The 27579-nt window shown below is 35.3% G+C and overlaps 1 protein-coding gene across 1 annotated transcript in view; it reads left to right on the top strand.

Annotated features, from left to right (window-relative positions):
- Nucleotides 1-27579, top strand: part of RYR3 (ryanodine receptor 3) — a 210869-nt gene that overhangs the window by 118275 nt on the left and 65015 nt on the right. The window contains exons 44-60 of the mRNA XM_050897083.1: nt 1574-1754; nt 2217-2322; nt 3537-3657; nt 6730-6899; nt 7573-7793; nt 9074-9164; nt 10578-10718; nt 13064-13245; nt 14211-14289; nt 15704-15793; nt 17229-17378; nt 19008-19070; nt 19511-19586; nt 19756-19879; nt 24230-24345; nt 24636-24703; nt 25541-25662. Of these exons, the coding sequence (XP_050753040.1) occupies nt 1574-1754; nt 2217-2322; nt 3537-3657; nt 6730-6899; nt 7573-7793; nt 9074-9164; nt 10578-10718; nt 13064-13245; nt 14211-14289; nt 15704-15793; nt 17229-17378; nt 19008-19070; nt 19511-19586; nt 19756-19879; nt 24230-24345; nt 24636-24703; nt 25541-25662 (2101 nt within the window). The remainder of the gene's footprint in view (nt 1-1573; nt 1755-2216; nt 2323-3536; nt 3658-6729; nt 6900-7572; nt 7794-9073; nt 9165-10577; nt 10719-13063; nt 13246-14210; nt 14290-15703; nt 15794-17228; nt 17379-19007; nt 19071-19510; nt 19587-19755; nt 19880-24229; nt 24346-24635; nt 24704-25540; nt 25663-27579) is intronic.

Below are 27579 nucleotides of genomic sequence, written 5' to 3'. Positions count from 1 at the left end.
GGACATGTTAAGCGACATTCCTTGCTTCAGCTGGCCCATTAAAAATCAAGTAACTCTCACGCCCTGTACTAGGTCTGGCTGGCATGAAGTTAACTTTCTTCATGGCAACCGGTATAGTGCTCTGCTTTTCATTTATGGCTAAACCAGTGTTGATAACATACTGTCATGGTTTAACCCCAGCCAGCAGCTAAGCACCATGCAGCTGCTCCCTCACTCCCCCCCAGCTCCCACTGGGATGGGGAGGAGAATCAGGAAGGAAGGTAAAACTTGTGGGTTGAGATAAGAGCAGTTTAATAACCAAAGTAAAATATAATACTAACAATATAATAATAATAATAATAATTTTAATGAAAAGGGAATATAACAAAAAAAAGAAGAGGGGAAAAAAAGAAAAAAAAAACCCCAGTGATGCACAATGCAATTGCTCACCACCCACTGACCGATGCCCAAGCAGCGATCCGCCCCTCCTGGCCAACTCCCCCCTGTTTATATACTGGGCATGATGTTCCATGGTATGGAATACCCTTTGGCTAGTTCGGGTCAGCTGCCCCGGCTCTGCTCCCTCCCAGCTCCTTGCACACCTGCTTGCTGGCAGAGCATGGGAAACTGAAAAAACCTTGACTTAAGATAAGCGCTACTTAGCAACAACTAAAACGTCAGTGTGTTATCAACATTATTCTCACACTAAATCCAAAACACAGCACTGTACCAGCTACTAAGAAGAAAATTAACTCCATCCCAGCTGAAACCAGGATGCATACCAATGTTTTGACTGTTGCTGAGCAGTGCTTGTGCAGCGTGAAGTCTTTCTCTTTTTTTTTCCCACTCTGCCCCTTCCCCTTTTTCCCTGGCCCCAGTGAGTAGGTTTAGAGTGGGCAAGAGGTTGGGAGGGGACACGGCGGGACAGCTGACCCAGACTGACCGAAGGGATATTCCATACCATGACATTGTGCTCAGCAATAAAAGCTCAGAGAAAGGAGAAGGAAGAGGGGGACATTCGTGGTTATGGCGCTTGTCTTCCCTGCTTTCTAGGGACTGGCTAAACATCTGCCTGGGAAGCAGTGAATGAATTTGTCTTTTTGCTTTGCTTGCATGCATAGCTTTTCCTTTCTCTACTAGACAGTTGTTATCTTGATCCATGAGTCGTCACACCTTCCTTCTATTTTCTCCCTGTCCTTCAGGAGAAGGGAGAGAGCGAGAGGCTGAGGGGCTTGACTGGAGTCAAAACTTCCTTCCCACCCTCCCCAATAGCAGACTTCTTGCCTCTTGGGACTGTTAGCCTTTATACCAGAGAGAGTAGTCTGCCATAAAAAGCAAATTAACCATCTAAAGTGAACCTTTCTAGATGGAGTATAGTAAAACTTTTGCAAGGCAAGTATACACTGTCACTTTTAAACCTCAGTATATTTTTGATAAAGCACATCCAATGCTGCCAACTTGATACATTTCTGTTTTCAAAAATAAGGATGAGGATTTGTTTTATATTTTGTAAAATTTAGGGGGAAATGCGGTTGTCTTCTGACTTAAGGATACCTTTCAGGAGAAAGTGTGTATAGTGCTTTTTGGTCCTCAGGTGAAAGTGTTGAGGAAAATGCAAGTGTTGTTGTCAAGCTCCTTATTCGACGGCCAGAATGCTTTGGACCAGACCTTAGGGGAGAAGGAGGAAATGGTTTGCTGGCAGCTATGCAGGAAGCTATCAGGATCTCAGAGAATCCTACTCGTGACCTTCCCTCCCAGGCATATAAAAGAGAAGGGTAAGTAAATGTGAATGCTTGTTTGGCAAATGATGATTTAATAGCTGGTTTAATCATGCTTGCAATATGTGGATATTAGGCCCTGTTGTGTAAGGCATTATACAAACATAGAGCATTAGAGATTTGCACCCACAAGCAGTTGTCATATGGAATTCATAAAGCATGAGCTAGATAAAAGTGGAATGAGAGTTACAGAAGAGAAGAAGCCTGAAAGACAAAGCAAAGGAAAAGGCTGTTGTGGAATGAACCTAAAGTAAAGTGAAAGAGGAAGATAGAAGGCTCGTGTGAAGTCAGTTATTACTGTTGAATTGCATGCTTACTCTAGGGATAAAAACCCTGTAATCTGGAGCCAGAGGAAATTAGTATATCTCATGAATAGTCTCTGGAGCATGGATCTAGCTCCAGAGAGGAGCTATAAACTTACATTAGCAAAAATGCTCACTAGTATTGTTTACCTTTTAGTGATGAGGAGGAGGAGGAGGAGGAGATTGTGCACATGGGCAATGCAATCATGTCATTTTACTCAGCTCTCATAGATTTACTTGGACGCTGTGCACCAGAAATGCATGTAAGTTCATTTTGTGACTTGCTCAGAAAATGTAGGAGATTTGTAAACAGAACTGTACATGTCTAACTAAACTGTTCTCTATTCAAAGGCTTCTTCCCTTCAGAAGGTGGACTTCATTACATTTCTCTCTGTATCTAGACAGATGTGTTCCCTGCAAGCTGTTTATAAAGAATCACGGTCTTTTGATTCCTTATGCTTTTTTATTTATCTGTAATTTTGAGAATTTTTATATGTCTATGGAATCCAAGCAAAGATGAACTACTAGTGTTTCACATTTATACTACCAATGAAATTTCTGAAACTGGCCCTTTACTGTTCTCTAGAAAGCCATAAAAATCATTTCATAAGAATGTGATACAGAGCTGCTTTTGTGTGCACTGATGAAATATGGTATCTACACCACATGAATACATGGAAAAATATGTAGAATAACTGGTTTGACTGTAATGCCTGTAACAGCCACATGCAAGACTTGGTTTTAGTTAGACTGACTTTTGCTTGTCAGTATTCAGAATTCTTCAGTAGCGTAAATCCAGCTGAAAATGCAATATGTATCTCAATACAACAAGAAGCAAGATATTTGGCTTGTAACCTCCCTACTTACTATTGCCAAAGCTATTAACTTTATTAGCTGTAAAGCTGTATGTAGCTGTCTGTTGCCAGAGATAGTAGTTTCATGTTAAGAAAATTACTGGAAGAGATTTTCAGACACACAGGTTGTGAATACTTAATTTCTGCTAGAAGTTGAAAGGAATTGGTCACCTCATTGTTCTTAATGCCTTTTGAATTTTTTACTGCATAGAAATAATAAAAAAATGCGTAGATACATCAGACAGGTTTGCATCTGTTCATAGTATAAAGAGGCAAGCTCAAAACCTGGCACTGTAGGTTCTGTAAATAACATGAGCATTTCAGAAATTTTCAGTTTCATCACTTTATCTGATTGGTTTAGGAATCTTATCCATGTGGGGTTTTTTTGTGTTATTGGGAATTTATAATATTGTGAAATTATTGTTATGATATCAAAATTAGGACAGATTCAAAAGTAGGATCAGCTGAAAATGGCCAACTCCGTTAGAGTGCTGGGATAAATTGAATTTCTGTGCATTTTTTTCCAGTGTTTGAAAAAAATGATATTAATATCAGTATTTTGAGGAAATTTTTCTTATGTCACTCAGTACTAAATTTCTTAATTGATAAACTTTTTCTAACAGCTTATTCAAAGTGGAAAAGGGGAAGCTATTCGAATCAGGTCAATCCTTCGATCTCTAGTGCCAACTGAAGATTTGGTTGGGATTATAAGTATACCACTAAAGCTGTCAACAGTTAACAAAGGTAACTTCAATACTTTTATTAGACCAGTTCATCTTTTTATAAAAATCTTTTGGCACATAAGCCTTCAGGTGTAAAATAGAGCAGTTTTGTTTGAGTTGAATACAAGCAGAGAACTGTTCTTCAGCTTTTAATTAGATATGTATCAATTAGAGCTGCTCCAGTAGAACAGATGCTTACTCCTGTGGAGCAGAGAATGTAAGAACATAAGAAATACTTTACAGGATCACACTAATGGGCCGTCCATCCCAGTACTTTGTCTCCAGCGTGGCTGTAGAGATGCTGTCTCTTTAGGGAGAATGTGTAAGCTTGGACTCAGTCCCTTTGTACTTCCATATCATCCAGTCATTTGTTTAGAGTATACCTCCCTGCCCATTAATATCTGTTTCTGGACCTGGTGTCCAAGAATATATCTAATCCCTTTGGAATAATGTCTGTACCCACAAACTCCTGTGGCGATAAGTTCCAGAACTTCACTATTTGCTATATAAAGAAGCATTTTAAGCATATCTTTGTTTTTTTTTAAACTTATACTCTACTAATTTTAATTAACATCGTTGAATTGTAGTATTTCGGGATTTGGTGTATAGCAGTTCTTCATTCACCTTGTCAGCTACATTAATCATTTTCTAAATCTCAGTTATATCCTTTCTCAGTCCTCATTTTGCCAAATTGAAGAATCTCAGCTTTTCTTAGTCTCTCATCATAAGATAACTGCTCCATTGCCTGAATCATTTTAGTTGCCCTTCTGTGTACCTTCACTATCTCTGTTCTGCAGTCCTGAGATATGGAAAACAGCTGTGGGAGGTACACAAGACGTGAGCAGGTTGTACTGATAATGGGGACACACAATAGTTTGGTTTACGTATTAATTTTCTATTTTATATAGCAGCAAAATGATGCCCTCTCTCATACTCTGAATACCCCTTTCTGATGGTGCCCACCATCTTGTTGACTTACTTGGTCGCTGCTACACATTGAGCTGATGGTTTCACAGAATTTCAGTGATGACCTCAGGATCTCTTTGTAATGTCAGTTCCAAGTTCAGCATCATGTAGGCATGTCTTATTTTTCTGCAGATGCATTGGAGTTGTCTGCATTGAAGTACAGCTGTGTCTACTTTGCCCACTCAGTTTTGTTAATGATTTAACCATACAGAAGAGTTTAGTGTTGTATACAGACTTTTAGGCTCCTGTGTTTGCTTCCTTCTCCAGGTCACTGATGACTCAGTATAGAGTCCTGTTTGTCCTTGCTTGATTAAAAAGTTGCACATGCACATTGCATTTTAATTGCCTTTCCTGTTTCTTGGAACTGTGCTATTTATTTCTCCCCTGGCCTTTTCAGAGGAAGTGAAAACCAGACATATTCACTTTGGGGTTGTCCTTATCTGAAGAAGGTGCTCCTCCACACCTGTTGTCTTTTCCCCCATTTCTAGGTATAATGTTCCACTCTGACCTCTAATGTTCAATCCTAGAAGACTGATTTCTTTTTCATTAAGGTGCAGGCTATTTCTGTACTTGTTCATCTTGTCCCAAAAGAATTCCCCCTTTTATAATCAATCTAACTAAAGCCCTCTTCTCTACACCACTATCTCACCTATCCTTTGAGACTCAAGATCTCTGCCTGCCTCCCACAAGCTCCTCCCATAAGGAATGGGCAAGTTATCATGGAATCCTCTTACACATTATGAAGCCACCCACCTTAGTGCCTAATACAGCAATCTCCCACTTCCGCTGCCTGCTTCTTCATATCCTTGGGGACCCTGTCTACCACAGGAGAATCCTATGTGCAATGGGACATACTGACATAGGGTGGAGGAGTGGTTCTTCTCTTAAGAGATTAGTTCCTTCCTTCCCAGGTAGATAGACTCCTTCCCCAAGATTTAGGTCCTCCTCAGTACCTCAAAGGTTGCCACTGTGGAGTTGAGGCTATGATGCTGTGTTGCTGTAGGACCTATCTGTTTCTCTTACTACTCTGATTCATCCAGTCTCACCTCTGGGGAATGAGACTACTCTCTGAAGACCCAAACATTGTGTACTGTGTGTACACATACAAAACCTGAACCCAGGGCATGGCATGGACCTACTGCTCTCTCTGCATCAAACTGCATAGCTCCCTATCTGCACCTGGATCCCTACCTCTCACTGAGGTTGAAATTGAGTTTTTGTCAGTGGAAATAACAGCCTTCTTAACACTGCCTGTTAAAGGGAAGTCAGTGAAGACTCTTGAGTTTTCACCCTCTTCACTCTGGAACTCAAAAATAATTCAAAATCAGAGTTCAGAGTGCAGAGGTGTATTGATGATGGTGCTTGTTATGCAACTGTTGATTCTTTCCTAGAAGCAGTCAATGTGGTTATCCAGGATGGTTTTATTTCCACAAAATAACTTCCAAGATAACGATACAAACTGAAATTTTCTGTAAAGCATAAACTCAACAGAGGATGAGGATTTTATGGCATATGATCTCCATGTTTCCTATTAATTTCTTCATGTTCCATGCACTATAAACTACCAGTCTGTCATTTTCTTCTAGGGCAAAATAACTTTATCCTCCTTCCCCTCCTTTTGTTGTCCTTTCTGTTTCACAAGAATTGTCTATTCCCCTTTACAGTCAGAGATGGTTTATCTGATACACAGTTAACTTCTGCGTTATTGTTGTCTTCCCTTTGGATTCCATGTTCTTTCTAGTCTAGTTTACATAAGACAAAAATTAAAAGTCTGAACCTTCTTTGACTTCACAGTTGCTATATATTTTTAATATTTGCAGTAATATTTCTGTAATTTTACCATATAAACATTCTCTATAATAGTAATGAAACAAGTAGAATACTTTACCATTCCTTCTTAAGCTTTCATTTAAGAGTGAAAGATTAATAAATTGCAAAATAATAGGGTTTTTTAAATAATAAAAACTTAGTATTCTTTTTCAGCATACAAGAAAACTGAACAAGAATATAATTTTCATTGAACATGTGATTTTACACATTAAATATAATTATAGTGTCTTTCATTGTCTTGATGTTTCTTGTTTTATCAGTTATCTACTATTAAAAATTGCATTATGTATTTGTGTAGATGGCACAGTAAATGAGCCAGACATGTCTGCAAATTTCTGTCCTGATCATAAAGCACCCATGGTACTCTTCTTGGACCGTGTCTATGGTATTAAGGACCAAAGCTTCCTCCTTCACCTACTGGAAGTTGGATTTTTACCAGATTTAAGAGCCTCTGCCTCTTTGGATACAGTAAGTATTTTGCTATGGACTTTAGGTGCAGTGGCTGGATGTAGTGGCTCTGTAAGTGTAAGAAACGGAATTGCAAATTAAAACAGCTTTAAAAAAAAAGGGGTAGTATAGGCTCGCTATAAACACAAACAGTAATAATTCAGTTACTATTAATTTATAATGCTTAAGTCTGATCATAAGCATTCAGTACCACCTTATGAAGTAACAGTGTAATGTAGTTTAAAAACTTTTAATACAGGCTTACATTAATTATACAGTAAGTGCATTAGATACGCTGTAATAGCCTAATGATTACTTTTATTTCATATGTGCTTCCAAGAATTACACTGAAAATACATATATGTGTAGGTATGAAGAAATTAAGTGAGATGAAAAGTGCTACTTAATGCTTCGTGGTTTTTGCTAACCTGTTTAAAGAAAGAAGCTGCATGTTCTTTTTTGCTCCTATTGGTTCAGAGTGCAGTGGGGCAAGAGATAGGAGATAAGTGGATGACTTGGATTTTCTCAAGTTAAAAAAAAATAGCTTTTGTCCTCATGTATATACTGGGAATATCATGTTAGCACCCAGCCGCTAAGGGGACTTATGGAGTATTTCATTATTATGTTTTATAGACTTAATATTTAGTAACCTTTATTCCATATGATACTAACAATCATTTACTACTTCATACAGGTTTCTCTAAGTACCACAGAGGCAGCTCTTGCACTAAATAGATATATTTGCTCAGCTGTGTTTCCATTACTCAAAAGATGTGCTCCCCTCTTTTCTGGAACAGAGCATCACGCCTCTCTGGTTGACTCCATGCTTCACACAATATATAGGTTATCCAAGGGACGTTCCCTTACAAAAGCACAAAGAGACACTATTGAAGAATGCCTGCTTGCTATTTGCCAGTATGTATGATACCTATGTACAAATTTATTTCTTTTATCCAGTATAAGTATTTTAATAATTGCTTTCTTTGTGTATAATGTAGAACTAAGATTATTTTATTCTTGCATGAAATAAATGACCAGAGTGTATGATAGGATTTTTTTTTTCCCCCTTAGAGAAAATAGATTTGATTTTTTTGTTATGGGTACTGCATTATACAAGCTGTCATATTGATATGAGCTTTATGGTGATACAGCATAAATTCTGATTATTTGTAAAAAAAAAAACCCAGTAATTACCAAAAATGTTCTGGCAAGTCTGACAGTGAGTGTGTGTTGGGGATTTAAGGGATCGACACGTTTGTATTTCTGATTGTGGTTTGAAGAACCTTGGCCGTAGTTTAAAAAAAAAAAAAAAAGAAAAAGAAAAACTACCCCCCACTCTCCAAATCCTAAAACTGATCCTAAAACTGAACTGAGCACTGGAGAATCAGGAACTGAAATGTAGATTTGGCAACTGACTCATAATTCTTTATCTTTGTCATAAACTGTAGTGCTGTTTGTCTGTGCAGTGGACTGTGAAATTAGTAATGCAGTGTGCATTTTCAGTTTGTGCATAGCACTGGACCCCTGCCAAAAAGAGGATATAGTAGAAATGGAAAAGATTCGGAAAAGTCTAACGAAAGGGATCAACTTAAGAAATAATTGCGCTCCTTTGGAACAGCTTAGTAGACCAGGAATCTTCAGCCTGAAAAAGTGATGACTGAGGGGGAGATATGAAAGGAGCATTTTTACATTGATTTTGAGTCTATAGATCACTGAAATGAAATAGCTAGAAAAGAAATGCTGGGTAATTTATTCAGTCTTCCAGTTGAGCTTTATTTCTGATAAGAATAATCATAATGTATTTCCCAGATCAGTTTCAGTTAGAAGTGTTGTGTTGCTTTTTAGTGTCATATCAGAAACCATTCTGTTAGGATAATATTCTGTTTCTTTTGCTTAGATTGTCCCCTCTGTGTATTCTGAAAAAAATCGAGCACCCTTCCCTCTGCTGTCATATGGCACAATCACACAAGTTGTCTATTCACTTAAGAGAGTCCAGAAGTAGCACATCTTTCTGTGCTATATCATTCTATATGTAGATGAGGCATAGTGAGATTTCTTAAGCACCTACCATCGGTTTTTCAGAATACTTTTAATGAGTGATTTGAATTCCAATATGCAAATTGATTTCAATTTTTATTTCATTTTCACTGGACTGGATTAATTTTACTAAGAACTTCTATTTTTTTAAATTACAGCCACTTACGTCCCTCTATGCTACAGCAGCTGTTGAGAAGGCTAGTTTTTGATGTGCCGCTACTCAATGAATACTGTAAAATGCCTCTCAAGGTAAATGCTTTACTTTCTGTACATGCATTCAGCATAAAACTTACTTCACAATAATCTGTCATCATCATGTTTTTAAAAACAGAATGGGGCAGGGTGAAGCAATGACTTCTGAATTCAAAATAATGTTATTGTTTTATAAAGTCCTTCAAATTGAATATAACAATTAAAAGTTTTGTGAAATCTTGCCTATTGCAAACAGTATATAGTAAGTCGATTATGCGATTTTGTTCAGTGAACTGTTGACTTTTTCACTGCTTCAGCAAGAGTATCTTAAAGTATCATATTAAATGTTAGCATTATCCTTCTGCTATATGAACTATAGTAACTCTTGGTAGGATGCATAGTCTAGGAATAAATTTTGAGTGAAGTCTACAAAGAATAGGATACAGGGAACAGAATTCACCTTTTATTTTTGAGCAATCTTTAACTGAAGTCTTTTTCTGTAAATAGAGAATTACAATTGTGAGATGATAAATAACTTTTATTTAGAATTTTTCTGTTAGGTATGCCTCCTGTTCCTGTTGGGATAAAAGGGCCTGATCTTAGGTCTGCAGGTCTTTTTATGGCAGAATTGAAATTCTGTCATACTATAAAGCGGAGCTGCCAGATTCACAGACATATTCTGGAGCATCAGTAATTTTGGAGCAAAAGTGTGGCGAAGAGGGAGTGTTTGATTTGGGTTTTCTATTATTATTTTCCCTTCCTAATGAAAATTGCAGGAAAATTAAAATGTCAATATTCTAGTCTGATGCTAAAAGAAATTTCAGAATTTCCCATGGGATAGGAATTTTTAGTTCTAAAGAAGAGATCAGTAGAGATTTGAAATGATGTAGAGTGCACCAATAATCATATATGCTAGCTCTTTAACTGCTATGTTATGGATTGTCTGTACAATAGTTAGTTCCATAGGTTTTTCCAGAGATGAGCAGGCATGGCTAAAAGAGTGTACTGCAGGTGTCTTTTGCAATATTTTGAATAATACTGAGGCCATCAGCTACAAATGACAGAAAATCAATTTGAATTTGTAAAACTTTTTTACCAGCATCTATCATGTCCTGTTTTATACCCATTTCATTGTCTCTATTTTTATCCTGTGAGCTAATCTGTACTGAAATGGTGACAATCCTGAAATTTTGTCATTTTGCTACTCACTGTCATCACAGAATCCCACAGCAGCAGCTGGGGATAATACAGGCTTTATACTTTCACAGCATGGGCTCTACTGCTCTCCCAAAAAGAAAAGAAAGGAAGACCATTTTTATTAGCCATTAGAAATGAAAAGACAGAAATAAACAATAATAATATTCAAGTAACTGTTTAAACAGATACTGGCAATTCAGACTTCACTAACCAGTATGTTATTTTGTTAAATACCAATGTTTTACGTGCATTTTTATTTTCTTGAAAATCTAGCTTCTGACAAATCATTATGAGCAGTGCTGGAAATATTATTGTCTGCCTTCAGGAATGGGAAGCTATGGAATTGCAGCAGAAGAAGAATTACATTTAACTGAAAAACTTTTCTGGGGAATATTTGATTCCTTATCTCATAAGGTAATGACTGTCATTCACCTTACAGTATGGGATGACTATAAAAGCATTACAATGATAATTTGCAGTGCCAAGTGCAGAAAGTTCCTATTTTAACAATTCTTTCGCCTAATGTGGGAGATATGGCAATGAATGTTTTTAATGAAGTAACTTTCTAATGAAAAATTGAATGCTAAATCTTGAAAGATTCTCTCCAAACTAATGAAATGTCAAATCTTTGTCTTGTTATACCCATATAGCCTTACACTTGTAATGAGGCAGATTGCTTGCTGCACTAACAAGTCAGTGTTGTCTCCTCTCCTATCTCTCTACTAAACTTTAAAAAATACTTTTTACTGACAAAAAGTTAATTTTAAGAATTGTATGTATATGCTTGTCAAATTGTTGGTGTATGCACAGTAAATTTACATTGTCTGTTTTCAAACATACACTTGTATTTTGTTAGGTTTCTGGTTATTGCCCAGCCTAAGAAGTATGATGTAACATTCTTAGAAATAAACAGTTTTCCATTTTCCTGTTCTAAAGTGTGATCTTGGGATTTTTTCACTTATTCATTTTTTCTCCGAGTAAGAAAAAGTTACATTTCTGATAGGAGAAATGCCTTACTGAGTAAATACTTTTTGTACTTGATTGGGCTCAAAAATCAGGTTGTCACTGTGGGACAATAACAAATTTTTTCATTGCATCTCACTGAATTTGTGTTCCAGCTCTAATCAACAGATTTCGATGATTGCTTCTCTAGACATTCTGATTTATAGTATGGAAGTGAGCATGGTCTCTGCATTATTCTAAAATGGCTTTTTAAGCCTTATTTGTATTTGATTTTAGTGACATTTACCTCTTTCTTACTGCTGTCACAAGTGCAAAGAGTGTCAGGAGGGCCTGACACAATGAAATGTTTCCAATTAGTGCGTCTTAGCTTTTTACAGATAAATGAAGATGGTATGTTTCTGCCAATATTAATGGCCCTCTGTAATAGCATTTTCATTTTTCTGTAAATGGTTGTTAGTCCAATGAAAGGAGAGTTGTGTAATTCTGCTGAGCTACAGTATTCCCCATTTTTCTGTTTTGTAGTGAGATATTCACAGGTTTGGTATTTTCATGGCTTCCAGCTGTGTAGTGGAAGCAATTTACCCTGTGATTTCACTTCTTTTGTTTGTGCCATACACACTAAAGAATGTTGCAAAAAAACTAGAGGAAGTTAAAGCCTCAAAATTTTAGGCTTTCTGCTTGCTGTGATATAAACATGCAATTTTATCAGCAAGTATTTTCAATGGACCTTAAAATTGTTCTTCAGCATTTTCTTGACACAAAGTGGTCATTCAGATTTATAGAAGCATATAGTCTTTCTGTTTCTAATAATGAAGCAAGAGAAATATTTTTGCAGTGTAAAATCTTTTTCCTATAAATGCTTGATTGGTGCCTATGTCATAACATCAAAAAGATGCCTGTGCTATCTGAGTAAAACTTTATTAAATAATTATAATAGCATCAAACTCTTGCACTGTAGTGTTCATCAGTAGATCTTAAAGCCTTTCAAAGCTATATCATTATGCCCATTTTACAGATGGGGAATCCCAAAGATAGAGAAGTGATTTTTTTTCTTTCCTAAACATACTAAGAATGTTGTTTGAGAGGGAAGGAAAACCTTGACCTACAGTGATCTGCTGCTACTTCCTCTAGCATGTTTTTTATAATCTAATGTGTAACAATTGACCTTAAATTTGTTTCATGGCAATTTACTACGGATAGATTCTTCAAATGTAATTCCACCTTATGTTTTTATATATCAAGTACTTCTATGTTCTCTCCAGAGCTAAAATGACTGTTTAGAAGAGCAAATGTGCTAGCTCACCTTGTAGCAGGGCAATTTTGAAAAATAATGAACTGACTTTGCTACGGTAAAACACAATTTCCTTTAACCAGCATGATTTAAACTGAAATAGATTAGGGGAAAAGAGGGAGAAATTACAATGGCTTCTGCAGTTAAGATAGGAGTTAGTAATTTTAGAACGAAGACACTATTTTGTAGATTATCGTACTTCTGTAACTAGGCAAACAACCCTTGACCCTTCCTATGTAGGCCTTAATGGCCCAAAGAAAGCTTAAGTCGTACTTGCATTGTATATACTTATACAAGTGTCAGCATACTCTTATGTTAATTTGAGTAGTCTTAAAAACGTATCAAGTTGATATCAAGAAAAATAGATGTCTTGCAGCAATAATTTTGCTCTGTGCTTAATTTTTAAATGTGCTTTACTGTTTGTTTGCTTCTTCTAATATTTGTACATATGGCTGCTTGGTTTTCACTAACATTTGCATGTTTTTCTATTGGATTTTCCAACCAGTTCCTATCTCTCCTGCAGAAGTATGATCCAGAGCTCTTTCGAATGGCTTTGCCTTGTCTAAGTGCTATAGCTGGTGCCTTGCCCCCTGATTATTTAGATACACGAATTAGGTCAACTTTGGAAAAGCAGACTTCAGTGGATCCAGAAGGAAATTTTGATCCCAAGCCTGTCAGCACAGCAAAGTGAGTCATATAAATCATAGTGATTTCCTTTCCTTAAATATTTTTATACTATTCTTTGTTAACATTATTTTCTTCTCTGTAGGGTGAGTTGGCTGGTGACTGACTTTTTAATGATATTAGTACCTTTCAGAAGTAGTGTAGGGATTTTTGCTTCCTCCTGCCAAATACTTCACTGCAATATATCTTGTTTACCAGATATAAAATGTATTCTTCTCAGCACTGTACAGATGTTAAATATTTCCACATTATATCTGCAGAGTACATAGTAAATTCTATATTTATTATGTACCCTATTACGTAATAGTTCAAATATTTGGGATATGTACACCTGTAATACATTTGATACTGTCATTATTTAGACTGTGCTTATGACAAATAGTACAAGATCATCAAAATCTGGTGATTCAATTGGTCTATTGCCTGATTTTTATAAAATCTTCACTTAGTTTTGAGAATTGATCTGTAGCAACCTGATACAGCAAAATAAGCAGATCATGTGTGATGATTTAATAGAGACTTGGCCTTCCTAGTAATCTTGTGCTTTTAAAATACAGATTTCTAATACTTTTATATTCAAGAACTGAGGATCACTAGTTGATTCTTGCTACTAAAGTCTTACCCCTCCATCATTATGCAATGTGAAACATCCATACCAGTATTATCCTGTATTAAGAATTACCAAGAAAAATACCTGTAGGTTACGGTGAAGCAGGTTTTTTTCCCTTGTGATTTCAGTTGCTCATAAGTGCAACTGCTATGTATTTGAAGATTCCCTGTAAATGCCATTATAGCTCTGCTTTGTTTTGTGGCATTTCTTCTACAGGAAATGGAGTTGCAAAGCCAAATGTCTTGCCTTCATCTGGAGATGAAGCATTTTGAGTAGTGCTATTTTATACTGACATTTGTTTCATAAATCAGACTGCAGTAACGTATGATTGAATGACCATACTCCCCTTTGTTTACAGCCTTGTACTTCCTGAAAAGTTGGAGTATATTGTCAGCAAGTATGCTGAACATTCCCATGATAAATGGGCCTTTGATAAGGTAGGAATTATTTTAAGACTGGCAACTGTCAGAAAAGGGCTAGTGAATAACACCTGGGGTGAATATTGAAAGAAAAACTGGACAGTTTAGCTGATAGACCCTTGTTCGGAGTGCATTAATGTCTGCATATTTCTTTAGGGTTATGTGGAAGAAATCTTTTGCTCAAGAAAATGCATTGAAATTTGTCACTTTTACAAAGTGGCCAGAATTTATTAGGATAAAGATTTGAGGGGAATGAAAAAGTGGCACTTGGTTTGGTTTGGGTTTTGTTTTCTTTTTTTTTAAGTAAGAATATATAGATCTTAGCTTCATTTTGACTGGTAATGATGTTTTTTGACTGGGAGTCAGAGACTGAATTTTACTGCAGCAGCTCTGTGATCTAAGAGAGTACCTGGGAAGTCTAATGTCCTTTTTTTTATTTCAGAAAATGTAGTCATAGCTTTTCTTTCTTTTTAGCTTTAAGAAGGCTGTTATGTATTGATTTCCTCTATAATTTTCGAAGTGCTCTGTCACTGTGTTGTGTTTGTTTCACTACTTCAGAATAGCTATAAAACAATACATACTGAGTGATTTTTTTATATCTTTTTAATGTTACAGTGAAACATTTAATAAAGGCCTTTTTAGTGTTACATTTTGCAAATAGATTTTGATGTTAATAAATATAACTTTTAGAGTTAAATTTAAGCAAAATTCAGTTTGATGGAGTTCTTGCAGTTTTTGATAACTATGTTGGAAGTGTTTGGATACGAGTAACTTATTCAACCCAAATATGAATTTTAAACCTCTTTCATTCAAGGAAAAAAAATAGAGGTGGGGTTAAGTAATTTATTATAACAATTAATGACAAATTAATAGCAATTTTATAGAACAGTTATATAGAAATAACGATTCTGTTGTTGTGGGGGGCTATGTATGCAAATTTGTTGAGAAAGGTATACATATATATGGATATGTAAATATGCACACATTAATCTCAAACCATAAATTTCGGTTAACATTGTTTAAGGTAAAGGATTCATTAAAGTTACGTTCTTTAGTGCTTGATCTGCTAATGTTATATTTTCTTCTCTGTGTTGCTGACTTTAGCCTCCCAGAGAATAGAGACACTTTTCTACCTTAGCCAGTGCTGTCTTAATGCATGAGTCCATTTGAAAGGGGCCAACATATATTAGGCTCAGAACTGATTGCATGAGACCTACTACTCATAGACGGCATGTAATCTGTCTGGGACATGTTTTGTTCCAGTGTATCCACAGATGGATGCATGCTCTTTTAACACAAATTTCTGTGGCAGTGAGTAGATTAGAGTAGATTGGAGTAGATTAGCAGTTCAACATGACAAACTAAACTGGCCAGTTTGCCATTACTCATCTATGTTGTTCTCATCTTATTTCAGTATACTTATTTTTTTCAGACTAATAGTGGATGGAAATACGGTGTTTCACTGGATGAAAATATGAAGACTCACCCATTAATAAGACCTTTCAAAACTTTAACCGAAAAGGTAATAGAGGAAATTTCAGCTGCATTAATACAAAGTAGATTGATTTGTGTACTTTTTAAAATCCATTTCAAATATATGCTATAAAAGGAAGAGAGACAAACTAGAATTCTTCTGGTTAAAAATAGCAACATCTATATGCTAAAGTGGTTGTTTAGTTAATCTTACACAAAGTCTTGTATAATTTGCTTCTGTTAGGCAGTCTTCATAGGCCTGGGCCAATTTGTATTCAAAGTATCAATAGCACAGGGTTTTCAGGCCTTCATGGATGAAGAATGACTGGCAGCACCTCCTGGCTTTTAGATGAAAGTGTGATTTGACATATCTGAAGGCAATTTTGTCTTCAAGAAAGATGGTAGAAAAATTTAAAGAAAGCGTAGGAGATGCTTTCGTTGAAAATGGGGAAAAACATTTAAACTATTTTGAATGCATTTTTTATTTGAATTTCTTGACTAGGCATGAATGTCTTCTAGTTGTCAGAACAGCGAACTGAATTTGAATTCTGTTACATATTTTTGCAATGATTCATTGGGTGACTCAAGTCAATTACATTTGTCCCTCTTTACCACACTTTTCCTGTTCAGAAAATGGAGATGGCAAAAAATCAAGAGGGATTCAAAAGGTTTAATTTCCCAAGGTTTGTAAATTGCTTTGAAATCTTTGGAGAGGAACTGAAGAATTGTTGGTTGAGTTGTTATTAAAGCAGTTCAAAGAAAATTCTCTGAGTTGTCTCAGATTAGAACTTTTTAACCTAAAAATCAGGTCTTTCCCTAAAAACTGTCATGTTAAGTAACCGTCATAAAAATTCTTATTTATGGTAAGAACTGAAATACTTTTATTAGGTTCATTTGTGAAGTCTTAATATGACATACTCAGAATTTTCTTTGCCACAACTTTTCAGATTTTCTGTAACACCTTTACTTTTCAAAGGAGTGTTGGAATACAAGCTGTTCCCTAATTTTTATCGATGGCTGTATTTATATGAAGAGGCGTATAGATCAGTAACGTTCTGTATCTGTGAATGGATATAAATATAGGAAGACTAAAAAAAGGCCTCGTGCGCTGATGCGTTCAAATGTACCTACTTGCCTAACTAATTTCATAGCACTTGTAGTGCCATCAATTTTTTATTATTTTGGGCTGGAGGAATCAATGAATAAGTTTCCACATACAAACTACAGTATTGCTCCAGAGCTTACTTCAGTGCTGTTAGTTTGTAACACGTATCCCAGCAATAAATGCCACTAAGAATAAAACCAAAAAATTTGTAACTATTTTAAACCTTCTTTCTCATGTAAAAAGAAATGTCTTCAGATATAATATACAAATTTTCTTTACTTTTGTGGCATGTGACAATTTATAAAGAAGGACAGAATATTTTTATTGAGTTTTTGCTACTTGCTAAATACAGAGAAATTTTGCATTATTTTCTTCAAAGGAAAAGGAAATTTATCGTTGGCCTGCCAGAGAATCACTGAAAACCATGTTGGCCATGGGATGGAGCATAGAAAGGACCAAGGAAGGAGGAGAAGCAATAACACATCAGCGTGAAAATGAAAAGCTCCGCAGCATATCTCAGTCTAGCCAGGTAAGGTGGAATTGCTTAAATTTAGAAAGCAAAAGGCTTGTTTGTTAATTTACTAAGAAATCATACAAAATTATGTTAATTTTATTTTCTTTTCAGTGAAAATAAACTTTTAATGTTAGAGTTCTGAGATTGGCAGTCATATCACTATAATAAAAACTGTGCAGTAACACTAAAGAGGGGATTGCAAAAAGACAACTTTTAAGACGATAAGGCTGTCAGAGACCGTATCTATTCATTTTCTCAGAAGAGCTGAAGAGAGTTTTCATATAGTCATTCAAAGAATACATGGCAGAGTATTTAAAGCCTTTTATTTTATAATAAGTAAATCTAGTAATTTTCTTTTTGGGTCAAACAGAAGAGCCTGAAATGGGCTTTTGTCAAGATTATAATTATGACTGGCCAATAAGATTGCACATTTAATACTTTTTGTTAAATCTACAGGCAAAATTTGCAGGTAATTATATAGTACCTAGCATTTTGATGTGATATAGACTATTTTTTTCATTTGTAGTTTTTTGTAATAGCATCTTGAGACTGCTGCTCAATATGTCTTGTGTCTTGGAGGGGGGAAAGCTGTTTAAAACCATGACAAGTGTTAGGGAATTTTTATTGTACCCCTTGAGGTGAATTACACATTTGCGAACACACGTGTGCTTAAATATAGTGAGATTTAATGAGCAATGCATTGGGCAGAGTCCAACTGCCATAAGCAGTTCTGCAAGGAGTGTGAAAGATGTGTCACAAGCTGATTCCTTATGGACACTTGCACCAGCACTGATCTTGTGAGCATCAGCATCAGGCACCTTAAGCCTGTGTGGGGTTCATTCCCCAGCACCAGTTTTGCTTACCAAAAGTGGCCCCTGAGCACTCTGTTACAAGACAATACTTCAGCATTTCTTACCTCTTCAGCAAACTTCACTCCCTTACAGGGAGTCCTTCTGTCTCTGGCATCTCTGCTTCCAGCCAGTTGAACCTGTTCTGCAGTTGGGCCTTCTTGCCCAAGAAGATGCATGATAAAGACATGATTGAGTAGAGGATTTCAGCACATGTTTAACTTCAGTACATGATTGAAATCACTGATTTATATGTGACCGTTCACATTTAACATGTGCCTAATAGGTTTGTTGCACTGGAGCTTTCACACTTCAAACATTTTAAGACCACATAAGTATATCACACTCATCCTTTTTCTTAGTCTGTAAATTCCACGAGACAATAACCTATTTTAACTTTCTGTTGTGATGTCTTGTCTTTAGTATATGGTTCATTCAGGCTGTTGCCACACTGTTCTGTCATGTTTTGAAGGCACATCTTGTATGCCTCATGATTGGTCTCCTCTCTTGGGCTGAAAAGCATAGTTCTTAGCAGCTTGCCATCTGTTGCGAATAGAGAGATCTAAGTATCTGCAGCAACCTTCTTATTTCCACATCAGGAGATGTATTCTGTTAATCATCCTGTGTGTCTTCAGCACATTGCAAAACAAGAGGTGAACACAGTTTCTACAAGAAAGTTTAAAAATGTGAATGGTGTTACTCTAATCATGTCAACAACAGAGATGTTGTAGTTGAATATTTGATTCTTTTATCTGAAATACTTTTATCTGAAAATAATTATCTTGTTTCCCCACAGGGAAATGGGTATAACCCGGCGCCACTTGATCTCTCTAATGTGGTGCTTTCTAGGGAGCTTCAGGTTTGTATTTGTGTTTTGCATATGTTGTGAGGAAAAGAATTATTAGATTTGTTTTTTTATTATTAGAGTTGAATTTTGTCAGATGTTATGAGTGTATTTGTGACTGTGGTTGTGATATGCTGTTGTAGAAAGGTGCATGCCATGCTATTTACATATTTAAAGACGAGGTTTCTACTGTTTATCCAATTGGTGCTTTCTGACTTCCTAGAAAAAGTTATCATGAAGCTAGGAAAAGGACTGTAAACAGCAAGTGATATATGTGTATCCTGTGCCTGTGCTGACTTCAAAGAATGGCTGAATGTAGAAATGACACTTAACTGTGATGTTTCTTTACCGCAAGAGTGTAGACTTTACTCAAGACTGTAAAATTATGTAGAATTACAGAATTTTTAATTGTCACCTTTTAATTTTGCATCTTGTTTTTTCTGATGGTAATGTAGGGAATGGTTGAGGTAATGGCAGAAAACTACCATAATATATGGGCCAAAAAGAAGAAAATGGAGTTGGAAAGCAAAGGTAAGCCAGAATCCTGTGAACCACACAAAAAAGACAAGGAAAATGAGGGAGAAGAAACAGTCTGAAAGAAGACAGTGTAAGATAATCAAAATTGAATAGTACCTTTTTGTACTTGAAGCAAAATAAATCTTACAGTAGAAAAACTTACAGTTCTTTCAACTTACTAAAGGTGGAGGTAGTCATCCTTTATTGGTACCTTACGACACATTGACAGCCAAGGAGAAATCACGGGACCGTGAAAAGGCACAAGAGCTGTTTAAATTCCTTCAAGTCAATGGTATAATCATATCTCGGTAAGTTGCATATTTTTTTGAGATACTTGTTTACGTTCAGTGCACAAACCATGATGATTGTCCTTATCTTACTGCAGTCTGTTAGTTATTAACATAATTACAATTTGACATATCTTCTGTAAATCAGAGTCCTTGTTATTTTTATGTTCAGAAAGACCCTTCTGAAATAGTGTAGACAGGTAACATTTTTAATAAGTATGTGATCATAGTAAATACCAAATGCAACAGTAGTGTAATTAAACAAGCAGATGATTCAAAACTTCCAAATTAGCAGCCAGCAGTGTTAGTAAGGATCATGGGAAAATAAATCTGAGGTCTGATACTGAAACACATCTATGTAAAAGTGCTTTTTAATCCAGTTTTTAAGAAAAATGTTGGTTTGAGTTCTGTGAAGCAGTAAGACAAAGTGGCTGTTTTGTGGGCATTTCATCCTTCTGCCCAAGCAGAAGTGCAGACTTCATTAGTTGCACTCTAACTTAAATTGCTGTGTCTAGAAGCAAGCTGGCCTGTGGGGACTCACTGTCAATGAACTTAAAATAACTTATTATACTGTATTTTTGGCTTTATATGATGGAATTGTGAGTTACTATACTATAACTATCATCTTTTATTGTATGTGAAACACTTGAGCACATAGGAGACTGCATTTTTGCTGGCATTAAGCATTTTTGTAAACTAAACTGTATTCATGAACAAATTTTTCTGTACATGCATAGACTCAGATCTTGTTTTCATTTATTTCTGCTTTTCAAGTCTGTGTCTCTGGTGAAAGTATACACTCAGAAATTTATACAAATTGATTATTAGGATCTGCAAAAGGTAACTTTGTTGGCTTCAACAATTAATAGCATTTCTTAAGATATTAGAAGACAGCTCTAAATATACATTTCTGCATTACTACAGAGAAAAATTCCCTCCTGCCACATATGTAGGCTCTCAGCCTGAAACCAAAATGTAGGTATGCCACCAAACATTTTTATATCCTCTGTGATTGCTTTAGAGCCATTGAATAAGAAAAGCAGGTTTAGTTCCTGCAAATGAATGGTCCTTTGAAACACCAATGGAATTGCTCAGATATTAGTTTTAATATCTCTTTGCAGCTGCCTCTGTTCAGGTTAGGAAGACAATGTTTTCAGTGTTAACTAATGGGACAAGTCAACTTGAAAAAGCCTGTTCAAACTCTTTGTGGGGTATGGGCAAAGAGTTTGCAGTAATTGTCTATCAGGGTGAATCAAGATTATCCTCTTCTCTGTTTTCTTCAGATGAATATGTGCATATTTTAAGTATATATAAAATCTTTTGAAGTACTGATTGCAATTATCACATTTCCAGAATGTCGTTCTTAAAAATGTTGGACTAATCATTAAAACATGGAAATTCTTTATAATTGGAAACATATAGGCGGCACAGTGTGTGTACTTTACATATACCATCTGCCTCTGTTTTGATTTTTGCTCCTCTTTATTTGTTGAGAACATTTTTGAAGCACTTTTGGGTGTTTTTGACATACAGATAAATCTCTCAGGCCTTACTCAAGTATATGTTAGAAACAACATGGTATTTTGTTAAGCATCTTTAAACCTCTACAAGTTCTTTTGATGTCACCTTTGTTATTTAACAGAACTACCAATGTCTTTCAATATTTAGGAAAGTACATGTATTCTCTTAGCAATCATGACTTACTATAAACACAAAAAGAGAATATTTACAATGATCTCACTGAAAATACAGATAAATACTTAGTTTAGATGTGATGTACTTAGATTACACATGATGTATCAATTAATAGGAGGTCATAAAAGTATATAAACTAGGACTCTTCAAATAGACTGGTTTTGGTTTTTTTTTCCAAATGAAACTGTAAGGTGAAAGGTTAGAGTCCTTTTATGTTTATGTGTAAAATAGGATTGGAACGTATTCCTTGGTTCCCTGGTTCTGTTCCCCCAGACTATAACCATTCCTCTCCCCTTACCCATGTTCTGATATGGTCAAGAACATACACTTCAGTATTATATGTTTTTGCTGTTAAAATTTCTGCTGCATCAGCCTGCTCCCACAAAATTACTTTTTTCCTTGGATTCACCTCATAGCTCTTTTTCAGCTGTTAGTCTAATCTTCCATTTATTCTCCCTAATTTACTCCTACAGCAGTGCTTAAGGAATCTCAAGACAAATTATCATTTCCTCCATACCACAATAGTGAGTCCAGCAACTTTCTTGCTTTCTTGTTCCTTTCTTGCTTTTGCCTCAGTGCCGCAAACTACCAGTTCCTCACTTCTTCCCTACTTCTGACACACTGTTCAACCCTTCTGTAGTCTCCACATCTCCTTTAGCCTGGTCATTTTCTCTAAGTGATAAAGGGAGAGTCTTCCTATCTACTACTGTTTGAAGAGTCTGTACAGAAGCAAATGAAGTAGCCATTATGGGTAACCAGAGGTTTCCCTTAACGTTACTCAGTTACTTCCTCACTTGGCAAGCCAGTTAGATGTCCTGGGTGTAGGCCACCATCTATCAACTGAAAATCTCAAGTATTGTTTAGTCCTCTTAATGTTGGACTAAAGAGACTGTGAAGAAGTTGCAAACTAAACAAGTGTACAAGAAAACCTCAAGGAAATGAAGAAGAATTAATAACTTGTAAAAACCGGTATGTTTGAAAACAGAATAAATTAAAAATCTATAGTTATGTGACTTCAAAAAGAAAAAGAAAAAAATCCCTGTTCACGTCCTGGATGTTGAGACAGAATGCATCCTTAGCAGTTTTGTGGAATGAACCCTTAGCAATAAATTGGAAAGTTTGGCTGCCTTTCAGAGGAACTTTGATGGGCTGGAGAAATGGGCTGACAGAACTCTTGTGAGGTTGAGCAAAGGTAAATGCAAAGTCTTATACCTGGGATGGAATAACCCCAGGAATAGGGAAATTGAGCCTGACAGCATCTATGCAGAAAGCACTTTGAATTCTGCAAATTGAACGTGAATCAGGAGCGTGTCCTTGTGATGATGAAGGCTGACTGCTTACTAGGCTGTATTAGTAAGTGTGGTCTGCAGGTTGATGGAGGTGACTTTTTCCCCTTCCGTTTTGCGATCATGAGACTATCAGGAGTATGTTGTCCAGTTTTTGGTTCACCAGTGCTAAGGAAGACATTGACAAAAGAGTTAATCAAGTGGAGGGCCAGCAAGATGCTTCAGGGATTGGCATGCATGTCGCGCCAGGAGAGGCTCTAAGGAGAGGCTAGATCTTTTCAGTATTAAAACAGAAGACTACCATGGGATTTTACCACTGTCTTCAACTACTTAATGCAAGGTTATAGAGACGATGAGGTCAAACACTATCTCCTCAAAAGTAACAAGTTGTTACAAGGGAAATTCCAGTTAGATATATGAAAATACTTCACCCTTATTTTTTCACAGTGAGGGTGGTCAAACATTATAGTAGGCTTTCCAGAGTCATTATGAGATTTCGATCCTTGAAGATACTCAGTACGTTATTGGACAAGGTTCTGAGCAACCTGATATAACTTTGGATTTGGCTTTGCTTTGAGATGGGACTTGGATCAGATGACTTTCAGAGGTTCCTTCCAACCTAAATTTTTCTGTGATCCTAAAGAATTTTAGAATTTCAGTGAGGTACGTTTCATTTGTAGCTAAAATAAAATCTAACATTTTAAATCTAGGCACAGTCAACCACACATGTTTTTATTCCTCTTTAATATCTTGCATGAACCAGTCATGATTTAGGTCATGAATATATCTCAAAGAATAAATAATACGTGCTTCTTTAGAAACTATCACATACTTTTGAAATTTTTCAAATACTTTGAATAGTACTGTAATTTGTTACTTGCATTTAGGTTTTCATTTAGTAGCTGAAGTAATTTTGACTTCAGTCTTTCATAAAATTCAAGGACAAAAATGAAGTTTAATAGTGAATAATGAAATGAAGTGTAGTATTTAGACTGATTTTGTAAAGCTGTAATTGCTGACTTCCTAAACATGTGGCACTTTAATCTGCCACCAGTAGAAATTGAGTGGCCAATGCATTGCTTTGTTAGATTCAAATGTACCATGGCTTCCTTTGTGCAATAAGATAGCTCTCTGAAGTTCTTATCCTAAAATACATATATTTTGGATACTTTAATCCAAAGCTATTATACCTCTTAGAGAAACATGAAGTGATTTTAACATTTCTTGCTATGTAGTTGATAACTAAGAGTTGCTATGGAAGGTCATTTTATCCTTCTTATGAAAACTTACCATAATTAAAAGTTAATAAGGAATGGAATGCTTCAGAGTACATCATCATTTGTACTACTGTCATCATCAATGCTATTTATCTTAATGCTTTCTAAAACAGGGGTCTGAATGACATGGAGTTGGATGCTTCATCCATGGAAAAGAGGTTTGCCTTTAAGTTTCTGAAGAAAATTTTAAAATATGTTGATTCTGCTCAAGAGTTTATTGCGCATTTGGGTAAGCAGCAGATTTTATTTTGAAAATAAGTAAAATTGTTGATATTTAGATATTTGGATTGATATGTTTAAATTTGTAGTGACCACTATTTTTATTGCATTTAAGAAACTTAAATTCTGTCTTTTAATTTGCAGATTAAATTCTTGGACATCTGTAACTAGCTAAACTGTTTCTGCTGTTTTATTTGTATTTCAGCAAAACTAAGTTTGCAAGGCTATATCAAAGAGCTATAGTGTTATTTATTATTAGACAACTTCTTATTCGTGTCTGCCTTGATTGTATCCTTGCAGAAGCCATTGTAACCAGTGGAAAAACTGAAAAATCTCCACATGACCAAGAAATAAAATTCTTTGCCAAAGTGAGTGATTTAGTATTTCAAGTAATGTACATATACATTCCATTATACAGAACATGGAAATTTGTAATGTTAGACTGCTTTTCAGGTAATAGAAATATATCTTTCCCATTTTTTTTCATGGTAAGTAATCAATTAAATATTGTTAACAGATATTTCAAAATGTCTTCAAAAATATTTCAGTATATTTGCTGGATTCATATATTTCAAAATATTTCAATATATCTGCTTCTACATGAGAAGGAACATAGAAATTAAAAGGCAGCTTATTTATTACATGAAATTAAATACTCTTGCTGAACATATAAATTATTTCTGAAAATTTTTGCCTCGCTATATCACTGAATTGCATAGTTTAATTTAATTAACAGGAAGAAATATTCCTATGCATAGTAATGTCATACACATTCGTGTACTTAATAAGAAAAACGTTGTCAATAATCAGATTTGAAGTAAGGAACATTTAGGATTTAATCTAGGATCTTAAAAAAAAAAAAAGCCCTCTCCCTTTATATCTGTACTGGACAGTTATATAAATAATGGAGAGGAAGGGTCGTCTTAGTTCAGTGATATTTATCACTGTTGAATGTGAGAAGAGTAAGCCTGCAATATTATATCCAAAATAGATAGATCTGTGTAACTGTTTATTATTTATGTAACTTTTAAGTAAAATTGCAAGATTTAAGGTTTTAATTTATATGACTTTGTGTCTGAAATGAGAAAATACAACTGTTACAGAACTTTTACAATTCTTTGAATGAACTTTAACCAATCAGAGCATTGTTGCTACATTTACCATTGTGCTCTGTGAAAAATACATTTTGTATCTGTATTTCTTAGGTTCTTTTACCATTAGTTGATCAGTACTTTACAAATCACTGCCTCTACTTCCTGTCTTCTCCAACAAAAACACTCAGTAGCAGTGGATATGCATCAAATAAGGAAAAGGAAATGGTAGCAAGGTAAGTAGAAAATTAAGATATACACAGGAGGGTTCTATATAGATAATTAAAGCTCTCTTCTTAGATTAAAGAGAAAGATAGTTCAAAAGCTTAGTTTCCTCAGATAGAAAGTGAATAGTTTTTTCTGTATCAGAATGGCAGTGAGTGAATAAATTCCTCACTTCGTATAATTAAAGAATTAAGTATATATACTAATTATATATATTACGATACATAATTGTGGATGATTACATCAAAAACATTAATAAATGATTCTGTGAGCAATGGAACTAATAAAACTTAGTTTCTGATGGGTTTGTGTTTCATTGTTGATGGCAGTTTCTGGTTGAAGCTTATCCCACTGTTGGGTCATTCATTTAAATGGTCTCACATTTAAATTTTCAGATATCAAAAAATGTGAAAATACCATGATGCAGCTTTTTAGGGGTAATTATGGATTCTCCCTTCTCTGCAAAATTACTTCTGCCCCTGCACAAAAATTGCTGGAATTTAACAATTTTTAGACATCTGTACTGTTTCAGATTTGGTTGGAATCAGCCATTGGACTCAAAGTTATTCTAGAAAACTCAATTAAAAAGAGACAGTTGCCTTTTAATTTATAATGTGTTGCCTTTACAAAAATATGAATTTCATTTTTCTGCAATTAACATTTAAAAATTAAGATTTAATTTTTTTAACTATGACTGTCATCTAGTATTTTTGTTGCCAATTTTTTTCTCCCCCTTAAAGGTGTTCTGCCAGTTATTTTCTTTGGGAAATTTTGTATCATAATCTTTCCAAATGTATTTTACTCTCATACTTTCTTACTTTAACCATCAGTTTCTCAAATTTCTTTTGCTTTCCTTCACTAGGAGGAGTTGACTACTTCTTCCAGTGAAAGAGTAGATATAAAATTTGAAAGTAAAGGTTACTTACTTGTTAGATGAGATCTAGCCTAGCACTGAACTTCCTAGATTCCATTCTTCAGCTTATCTTCCAACGTATTTTTGCATTTCTCTAAATTATTATTACCCTTTTGTTTCCATCTTCTAGGTGGGTGGTAGTCCTTATATAGCAGTTGCCCGTAAGAGTGAGTGTTAAGTCCCTAAGATTCTGCTTTACTGAGCTTTCAGATACATTATATACAAATGTGCAAGATAGTCCTCCAATAGCTGGGGAAGTCAGCTCAGGTTCAGGAGGATGGAAGTTTTATTTCATTTCATTTGAATTTCATGCTTCCTGTCTGAATACTCCTATTACTTCCCTAAAGTCAGTCAGGTCAGCTTAGTAAAGCTAGAAAGATGCTTATTAGGGTTGTACAAAACGCCTTTACAAAGGCACATGAAGGACGTTAGATGTCTAGCCTGCATATCTGCTACTATAAATTCAGAAATATCTTATAATTCTTTGTCCATTCTTCTTTGAGAAAAGTGGCTATCAGCTATTTTCATCTTATAGGAAGTATAGTATTTCCTTACTATTGTGAAGATAACAATGATAATCTGTTGTTAGTAAGAGACCATACCAATTCCCAAGGTACATTTGCTTCATTTTGTTACGTCCTAATTCCATTTGTAAAGTATAACACATGATTAACAAGTCTGCCTAGCTGTCTTTGTTTTTAGAAGTTAAAGTAGCCCCTTTAATCTTTAGAGTGTTGGTGATTTTTCCTTTCTCTTAATTATCCTGTTATTTTGACAGATAGGTTAGATATGCAAGTTTCTGACATACTTGCCAGAAGCTCTTCTGGTCTGTATATATTTCAGGATTCATCTTATCATCAGCAGTGGCTAAACACAGATATATTTATTTACAAAGGATATCTTTGCAAGTTGTTTTAAATAGTATGAAGATTTGTAACGTTCGTGTCCTGTAGAATGCCAAGTAAAACACTAAAATGTTACTCCATTTTTCTTGTTCTTACCAAAAAAATTTCTT

Source organism: Gymnogyps californianus, chromosome 5 (assembly GCF_018139145.2).
Source record: "Gymnogyps californianus isolate 813 chromosome 5, ASM1813914v2, whole genome shotgun sequence".
Classification (NCBI taxonomy): domain Eukaryota; kingdom Metazoa; phylum Chordata; class Aves; order Accipitriformes; family Cathartidae; genus Gymnogyps; species Gymnogyps californianus.
Note: the sequence above shows the minus strand (reverse complement) of the source record. Positions and strands in the feature narration are given on the sequence as shown.